This window comes from Hippocampus comes, unplaced genomic scaffold, assembly GCF_001891065.2.
Source record: "Hippocampus comes isolate QL1 unplaced genomic scaffold, H_comes_QL1_v1.1 scaffold111, whole genome shotgun sequence".
Taxonomy (NCBI): domain Eukaryota; kingdom Metazoa; phylum Chordata; class Actinopteri; order Syngnathiformes; family Syngnathidae; genus Hippocampus; species Hippocampus comes.
Window position 1 is genome coordinate 2,628,050 of NW_017805698.1, and position 10,004 is coordinate 2,638,053.

Below are 10,004 nucleotides of genomic sequence, written 5' to 3' on the forward strand. Positions count from 1 at the left end.
AAACTGCGGATTTCCGCGGATCCGCGGAAAATTGCCATGTATGATATATATATATAAAAAGCAAGCTCAGTTACCGCCCAAATTATTTTTCAATACAAATACAGTCAAACCTCAGTTTTCGAATGTCTCGGTTCTGGACCAATTCGGTTTTCGACCAAAAATTTCGAGTTTTTTATGACGGATGACGAACAAATTTCGGTTCTCGAACAAACTGAGCGCACTTGAATGCACCACTTGACTCCTCTGGCCTTCCTTACACGAGGAAATGACGCTTCCTCGTGTCGCTTTCCATTGTGAGCAGACATGTTCAATAAACATTTTTTTTTTTAAAAAGACCGTGGTTTCGGTTTTCGAACAATTCGGTTTTCGAACAGCCTTCTGGAAGGGATTATGGACGAAAACCGAGGTTGGACTGTACTCTAATTCTGACTTATCATATAAGTGTAGGTTAGTGACAGAATACGTCATTGCTGCAACTCTGTCATAAACTGAGGACCACTTGCAATTGACGTAATCCAAATATGAGAACCGCCTCATAGTATGACTCAGTGCAGTCTTACATCACTATGAACCTTTGGGGTTGTGGTAGGAAGTACCAAGACAGTACCCAGACAGAATCCATGCAAGCTCACGGAGAATATACAAACTCCCCAAAGAGATAAAGACAAAGGAGTTTCAAACCCAAATCCTCTGACTGCGAGGCAGACACTGCAACTCTATGCTGTGCTGTCTGAATACAAATCTTATACAACAACAACAACAACAACACTGGAGATGTTGGAAGCACATGCTCAGTCAGAATGTGTGATGTGTATATTATGCGTGCGAATGCTGAGCGGCCCACCAGGGTACAATACGCCTCACCGGGGGAGGCAAAACGCTGTGTTTGTTACCTGTCAGGAAGACGGGTGTTTTAGATGACTCCCACAACACGCACACACACACACGCACACACACTTGCTCACTTAGGCCCAGACAGAGATCCACCAAGACACCTAATCGATAGTCCTGAGCTGAGGAGAAGAACACATAAGAGCGGGTGAGAAGAGGTGAGGAGTGAGTGAGACGCGGAAAAAGAAAGAGAAGGAGGTGAAGACCAAATAAGAGCTCGAGCCGAGAGATAGAGACGGATGCTAAGTGAAGCTTCCCTGGAAAGACTACTCATCAATCACACAACTGTTGGAATAACGCAGCCACCAGCACTCGCATCATCAATCTGCGCCAAGCTTCACAGTGGACCACAATGCGAGAGCGATAGAAGAGAGCGGAAGGGTAAGAAGCCCCTTTTGGACTGCCTCCGAAAGCCAAAGTTTTTTTCCCTTGGCCACCCATGTGTGTGAATGAATACCAAAGTGACTGGATTGGGGGTTGAAATCAACCCACACATTTTCCGGCTTCGGAGGTAGTAATCGAGCGAAAACGGTGGTGGGATGATGCCTGCGTGAACGGGAGCTGAGAAACTCCGCGATTGGATGTGAACACATTTCGCTCCGTTTGAAAATGTTGTCTCTATGATGCACTGGTTGTGCAGAAACGGTATGAAAGGGGCTTGTTCAGGTTAGCGTGGCAAAGCATGCTTGCTGCATTCTCATTCACACACACACATACACACACATACACAGACACACACATGGAAACAAGCACACGATAGGCTCATGATGCTAACACTCGCCAACGTACAAACACACAGACATGGACACACACGCAAATAGAAACAAACAGATGCGCAAACAAACAAATGCCCAAACAGACAGACACACACATGCACATATACAATGGACACACACACGAAAACACGGCCACGCACACACACACACACACACACACACACACACAGACACACACACACACACACACACGCTGACATAAAAACAAACAATCATAAATGAACACACAAACACTGAGACATACACACAAACCCACACACAAAAGGACAATTGGATTCAAACACTAATGGACACACACAGAGTCACATGACCATAGACATTCATGGACATGCACACAGACACACAAGGACACGCCCACGCACAAGGTGCAAGATTCAAGCATACTGGCCGGGCATGATGGCATTTATGACAGCTGCTTGTCAAGACTGGAGCCGTTTGCCCGCTCACATACACACCAACGCGGCGACACACAAACACAGAGAGCGACACACCGCTGAGTGTTAACACAGGGAAACAGCTGAGGCGCTCCGTGGAACGCGGCGGCCTCACAACAAAACCAGTGGTCAGCAGTAGAGACAGACAGAACGATAACACGGGAGGTCGCCTCCAGTAAAAGTTAAATTTCCACCCAACTGTCCCAAACCATCGGCGTCCAGTGAATGAATGAGCGTCACCATGACATCCACTGAATGCATGGAAGGAGCGCTAATGTCAACAACTGCCATTGGTTTCTGTCTGTTCTTCTTTTGCATTTTGACAACTATATCAGTAAGAGGACCAGTAAAGCATGCGCCATTATCTCCTTGGGCAGTGAGAGAGGAAGGAAGTGCAGACTGATGGGACCTTGACCACGTCCTACTTTGGCTGCGGTTCCTTCCTGTGTTTCATATCTAAGAAGTCGGCCACAGTGGAGTCCTGACATTTGTTACGGCGAGGCTATTACCGTATTGGCCCGAATATAAGACGGCCCTGATTATAAGACGACTCCCTCTTTTTCAAGACTCAAGTTTGAAAAAAGACTTTTTGAACACCAAATTAATTTTTATACAAAAAATAATTACAGTACATCTGAAACAAATGATTATAATAATATATTTGAGAGAAAAAGCATATTATTTTGCCTCATTCAAATCTTAATATCTGAACATTTAAATATGTAAACTAAAGTGCAATCACATTCTAAATGAATGGCTTCTGGTTTTTTAAATGTAAATTACATCATGACTTCTCCTCAGCTGCCGGTTAACCTGGCCGATCTTCGACCTACTTTTTCCAGATTGTCGCTACGTTTCTCCATTTTCTGTTATCTCTTCTATTATTTTCTTCTCTTTTCTTTCTTACCGCTATTTTTTATTTTTCTTCTTCGTGCTACCGCTATTTTTATTTTTATTCTTCGTGACAGGGGTTCACTTTGGCCTGGGGAGTCAAGTTCAGCATTCGCTTCAATGATATCTGGTGCCATCTAGCGTTATGAATGGCTATAATGTCTAGACCCCGAATATAAGACGACCCCCACTTTTTCAGTCTTATTTCAATGCAAAAAACACCGTCTTCTATTCGGGCCAATACGGTACTTGTCGTTCACATCATTTTTTTTTTTGACACAGCTCCATTCGAAGGCAGAGGCGCTACATTGTATGGTATTGGAGTCATTAAGATGGTCAATCTCATGAAAGCAAAAACTTTCATCAGCTTCTTGCGTCTCCTTTGGCTCTTAAATTAAATTTAAAGATGTAAAAGAAGTCAGTCCATCTGTTGAAATGAGACTACAGAGAGCCTGAGGCATGCACGCCTGAATAGCTTTATTGCCCTGATACTTTAATCAAGGGATATTGTGAGTAAATGTTTGTGATTTGTTTATTCATTTCTTTGTTATTAAAGTGCAAGCATGCTCCGCTAGTTTGTCAGAAATCAGTTAATTAGAGATGCATGGCTGCACCGATATCCTCGGGATTTTCTCGACCAAGTGAGGGAATTAAAACCTGTAATGTCATTTGTTTGTCCATATTGAATGCAGAGATATAATATCAAGTGTGGATAGAAAACAAACAAAATGTGTCAAAAAAAATGAACAAAAAAAATCTGGATAACCAAATCCATTGTTCATTGGTGCCTCGGAAGGGGAATGCCGCTCACGTTGTAAAATCCAAGTCTGCTGCCATGTGTTCTCATTTCAGTGCTTTCATTTTTTTTCACTTTCTACACTTTTTGACAACAGTTTATTCCAAAGTTTATCACACGGGATCTCGTCATTTAGAAAACACCACACAATTATAAGACAAACACCAAACCAAAGTGAAAGAATGAGATCCATGTTGCAGACAAATATGAGGTCCGGAAGGGGGTTATCAATTTACATCAGAGTTCCTTTCCAACGGCAGGAACCAATTTGTGAACAAATCACAACTGAACCTTTAGTCTTTCAATACCCTATCCTGAAGAAATAGTGAATTCATAATTATAGTAAATTGAATAAATACACTTTTGCGCCAGAAGTAGGAGAAAATGTTTTAAAAAAGTACGGCCGTAGCTAAGCGTGCCTTCTTGTGCCGCATGACGACATATTCTTTTGCTGCAGCGCAAAAGCGTCGATTGCGAAATGTTTCTAAGCTCAAAGTGCCACATGTGGGACTGGTTTGCACCCCATGTGCTTGTGTCCCGGGATGAACCGTGTTCAAGCTTAGAGGGTCATAGGTTATGGGGGTACAATGACTAGAGGGGGAACTAGACATTTGCGTGCAAACGTCTGTTATGTTGTTTTTAAGTTTAAAGGTCAAACAATACCTTGGCGGGAGCTTACATGGGTATCAGAGGAGGGGAATGTCATTGAAAACGTATTAGAAATGAATAAAGGTCTTATAAATCATCTCATATAAAGCAGACTTGGGCTGCCGTTGGGAGGCTCGGCGAAGGTGACACCCAACAAGATAATCTATTGTTTACAGAAGGGGTGTTACGAAGGAGGGCCTCATTGGCCGTGGTGGATCCATTTCTGTCTGAGCAGTGTGTGAACCTCAACCCCCCCAACCCCCCACCACCCCCCAAAAAAAATTCAGCCAATAAGCCCATCTGCTGTCAGGCAACAAGACCACCCCCCACCCTCGCCCGCTTCCCCATGAACCAGACAAGCTCATAACTCAGGCTTGGCAAGTGGCTGGCACAAAGTTGGCACTGTGATGGAACACAGTAAACAATGCCTTGCTGAGGCATCGAGCTGCAAAACCTTGATAACACCACACCACCCACTCTCGCTCTCGCCGGCCTACTGATACAAATATAGCAATAGAGAGTTATTATGTGTGACCCGCCAGCACAAGGACAAATATGCTGCTAAAATAACAATGCAATCTCTTTTCAGTTGAGATTTCTATTTTGATTTGAATAGGATTCGGCAATTCAGGAATATGGCAGCTGTCGTGCTATTGTCGAAGGCAAAAATAACTTTTGTCCGAGTCTCATGCGGCCATACGCTCTTGCACTGTACCTGTATGTACTCTCTGTTGCTGTCCTCATTCGGCGTCCATCCGTTGTTGTTGTAGTTGAGTCGGGCCTGATGCGGCAGCCAGTTTTCGTCATAAAAACTTGATGAAGCTGTGATCTGTTCATCGGTGATCTTGCCGGATTCCATGCCGAAAGCATTACTGCAATGAAACGCTGTGCGAAAAGCAAATATTTTAGGATGGGAATGTAGTTTTTAAAAAATAGGACAAAAAGAGATTTTCTTCCACTTACTTTCACTGACTTCCTTGTGCGTCATGTTGTACCGCGCCGAGAAGCCGTCTTTCGCCACAGCCATGTCAGTGTGGAAGGAAAGAGAGAGAATCCCAGTAGATGATTGGATCTCCGGTGGTACCATGGTCCCGCAATATCGGCCAATGAGTGGGCCCACTGGGGAGCCGAAAGAATGAAACCGCTTCAATCAATTTTGACAATTAGAATATGTATATGTTCACGCACCAACAATCCATTAAATGCAAGTCATTCTCAGGGAAATGAATGACGCAAGTGCATTCAATTCCCTTTCACCAGCTCTCTTGGGTATTTCACATGAACTACACCTTTGAAAAATGTTCCTATGGAGTGTGATTGGCAGTTTGACACTGAAGGTTCGATACGAGCGTCAAACCCTGAGCTCCAATTCCGTCGAACCGGCTTCAAAGCTTTCTTCAAATCATGTGGCATATGACGCTAGAAGCGGCAACTGCTTCTTTGCCTGAATGAATCACCTGTCTGGTGCCCTGTGATCAAATGAAAAAGCGGTCCAAGGTGTAGTCTCTCACCCAATGTTAGCATGGATGGCTCCACAACCACTCGGAAGTTGGCCAGCTCACTGAGCACAGAAAGCTAACACCACTAGCTAACACCACTGTTTTCTAAAACACAATTTAGAAAACAAATGGAAGTGTGAACATGTTTTTAAATCGATGTGTGTCATGAAGTACTACTTATATATTTAAACCAGTGGTTCTTAACCTTGTTAGAGGGACCGAACCCAACCAGTTCGTCTGCACATTCACCGAACCCTTCATTAGTGAAAAACAAAAATATGATTTTTTTTTTTTTTTTTACAAATTCAAGACATAAAAAGGCATTTATTAAAAACAGAAAAAAGTAAATAAAATTTCAAGACAAAAGTATACTTTTTTTTTTAATTTGACGACATACTATCACGACAGTCACACCTTGACTACTGAGCGAACTAAATATCCTGCAGCACTGATTGGACAAGTGATGTAATGTGATCATCTGCAGCCAGTGATTGCCAAGCGGCCATAACTAATTGACATGTTGAGTCGGGTGTGTCTTAACCTCCATAGCAGAGGCTCCGTCGAACCCCTGAGACCGATTCACCGAACCCCTGGGGTTCGATCGAACCCAGGTTAAGAACCACTGATTTGAACAGACCACTCGGAAGATGAATGTCAACAGATGGCTGGGGTAATAGTCACATGAAAGTGCAGTGGCTATCGTGCAGATGCACGTCCATACTGGTGGACAGTTCAGATATACAAACAACGGCACGGTCTTCTTCAACCTATTCAAAAAGGACTACATAATTAATCATTACACTAGCATTAATATAACAACAAAATAAAAAGCAAAATCCGGATTCTAACCATTAGATTGGCATTTTGACAAAGTTATAGTAGTTCTACTATTCGCATCATCTATAAATCACTCTTTTCATTTATCAACATGCTTTCCTTCTTGGATTGTACACAACGCCCTCCTCCTCGCCCCACCCAACTTCTCCAATTCTGTCCTCTGCTGAAATATAGTCAGGGCCACACCTTTCCCTGTCACCACCTCCCTTCCGATTAGTCATTCCCTGCAAGGTAGGCTGTACGTGGTTTCACACTGAACACTTTAATCGCGCGCGTGCGTGCATGCGTGCGTGTGTGTGTGTGTGTGTGTGTGTGTCTGTATATAAATTCAAGGACCCAAGTGATGCATCTACTGTCGTCTTCTCTGAAACAGCAACTTGTATATGTCAACACAAACAGATGAGCATGATCTCGGGCCCTGGGGTCCACGTGTGCGTATGTGTTGAGTGCAAGTGCGCACTTGTGTGAAGGGTTCGGTGCAAGGATAGCACATTCATACGAGCTGGTTTGCTCCTCGCACACAGATACACACACACATGTTGAAGCCTGTGGAGGAGGTAGAAGATGAGAAAACAGCCAGCAATCGATCAGTGCTATTGATTTTTTTTCCCCTTTTGGGAATGGGTGGATATTTGAAATCGGCCTCTTGAGCAAACAATAGTAATAACTCTTCTCCTGATAGCGTTGAGAGGAAAAAACACTTGGGGAAGAAAAAGAAATTATCGTAAGAACACTAAAGCTTTATGGCAAACGGCTGAAAGTATATGACTGTCCTTGTAATGTGCAGTATGGATTTTATTTATATCTAAATGAACTGTGTGTGTGGGTGCGTGTCTTAGTGCTGATTTGCACACGTGAGTTATGGAGCTCAAGCATCCTCACTTCATCACGTTGTCATTATCTTTTCCTGCCTCACTTGTCCTCTGGAAGCACTAAAACCAAAAGTCCTTCACCTTTTGATCTCACCCAATGGATTTCCTTTCCTTGAAACATCCTCCCAATTCATTTCACTTTCCTTTCCAAAGCTTTGTGTTATCTCACTCAATTGTCTCATCTTCCCGACAACTGATGTCATATTTTCCCCTCACGTGCAAGTTTACCCTTTTAAGTGAAGATGAACTGCAATTACAGTCATTTTAACTGGCCCGTTTAATTTCTGCAGTTCCGTCAACTGACTGTTTTTGCGCCTCTGGCGCTAAATTCACCTTTTGTAGACCATCATAAAAGGCCTCCCTTGTTCCACTCGATTCTAAATTTTTCAGTAGAATGATCTACAATTATGTCACGACGGGTTCAGTTCCTGACAGAAGTAGTGGAGATGTTTTTTTTGTTTTTTAATTAGAGTTTGGAATTTTTCTTCTTGTAATCCTACAAGCCGCTCTTGAAATCCCCCCATTTTTTCCCTCTCCCGTCCTCTTTCTGGAGGCAAACCAGGGGTCTTCTGGCCTGCACTTATTCATCTTAACATATCCTTTGTTGTTTTCCTTCTGCTTAGCCTTTCCACTGTGCCCCCTTTCCTCTTTTTTCCTCTTCCATGTCTTGAAACTATATTCAGTCATACTGTGCTGAGGATTTGTCCCTCTCAACTCTTTCCAGTAATTCCAGCAGCAAGAACAAAAACATTCTAACCCCCTCACCTCCTATTTTTTTTCTCTCTCTCTCTCTCCTTCCACTCAACAACTTTAACTTTATTTCCCCCCCATGAAAACATATGCGTTTTCTCCAATGCAGGTGCCAACATTTTGCCTGGAAGCTCAGCTTTTATCAACCAACGCAGCGCTACTAAAATAGTTGGCATTCCAAGTAAATCAATACAGATGTGGGCAGGGAGAAACACTCTTCATTTCACTTCACTCGAGATGGGTGGAACATCATTAACACATTACTCTGCTAGGCTTAACTCTGACATTATTCATCCATCCTTTTTCTAGTGCGCTTCTTGTCATTAGGGTTGAAGGTGAGCTGGTTCCTATCCCAGCTGGTTTTGGGTGAGAGGCAGGGGATGCCCCGGACGAGCTGCCACTCAATCACAGGGCACATAGCTAACAACCATTGACGCTGTCAATCACATCAGTGGACAATTTCGAGTATCCAGTCAATCTGAACATTTTTAGAATGTATGCGTGAGCCGGAGAGAGCAGGAAAACTTGACATTTGAACCCCTGGTGTCAGAATACACTTTTAAAAACAAATCTGTAAGCAGGAGGATCAATGAAACTGCATGAAAATGCACAACTGATTTTCACAAACGTTTCAGAGTGGCACATGGGCCAAGGAAGGCTCCGTGACATTTAGGTGAAAATTTAGATTAAGATTCTTACTTTGAGTCAGCGTATGACACTAGTAGCACATTATACCACTCAGAACCAAATACAATTGATCTTTTGTCGATCGCTTGACCTTTGCAGAGGCTTTTGTGTGACGGACGGCAGCTGGTGATGTGCGAGACTCCTCGAAGACTTCAAAAGAGGGTGCTGGCTGCTGGGTTAGTTAACATGACTCTCAACCCCAACTAAGCATATGCCTCACCTCCAGGAAGCCCGTCCCAAACTTCCAACCAGTCGTATTTGCAGTCCCCCTCTGCTCCAGGCAAGGGGTCATTCTCCAGGTCAAAGGTGAGGAAAGTGAGGCTCACATCCATGCTGGGGGGCACAACGATGATGAAGGAGCACTCCAGGTTGTGGGGGTACTTGTCAGGGAACCCCGGAGACTCGATGAGACCCGAGGGACTTGTGAAGTTTCTGGAACAGTCTGAACCTAGGATGAAGATGTAAATGTATATTAGGACAAAATGATCACTACTGGTATATACTGTCACGTATGACCCCTTCTGATATGATATTGGAGGGGGCGGCCTTACTGATGAATACATTCAGAGGGTGTCCCAATTCTTTTCTCCATACAGTTTATTTACTATATCACGGTTCGCTGGTCATCCTGTTAATAGTTAAACACATAACGTCGCACACCCGCAAATGCACACAAATGCACCAACGCACACGTAATAGTCTCATACTCGCTACGAAGGCTTTTAGGGGTAATCTGGGCCCTTTAATAAATCCTCGACTTTAATATTCTCTCTATCAGTTTTCTGTCACACACAATTGGCGTGGTTGCAGTGGCACCATTATTCTAGTTTACTCAACCATGTATAGTCGCGCACACACACACACACACACACACACACACACACACACACACACACACGCACACACACACACACACACACACA

At 43.6% G+C, this 10,004-nt stretch overlaps 1 protein-coding gene across 1 annotated transcript in view; it reads right to left on the reverse strand.

Annotated features, from left to right (window-relative positions):
* Positions 1-10,004, reverse strand: part of LOC109523356 (neuropilin-2-like) — a 90,954-nt gene that overhangs the window by 51,536 nt on the left and 29,414 nt on the right. The window contains exons 4-6 of the mRNA XM_019882458.1: positions 9,302-9,529; positions 5,400-5,555; positions 5,152-5,321 (exon numbers count right to left, since the gene is read on the reverse strand). Of these exons, the coding sequence (XP_019738017.1) occupies positions 5,152-5,321; positions 5,400-5,555; positions 9,302-9,529 (554 nt within the window). The remainder of the gene's footprint in view (positions 1-5,151; positions 5,322-5,399; positions 5,556-9,301; positions 9,530-10,004) is intronic.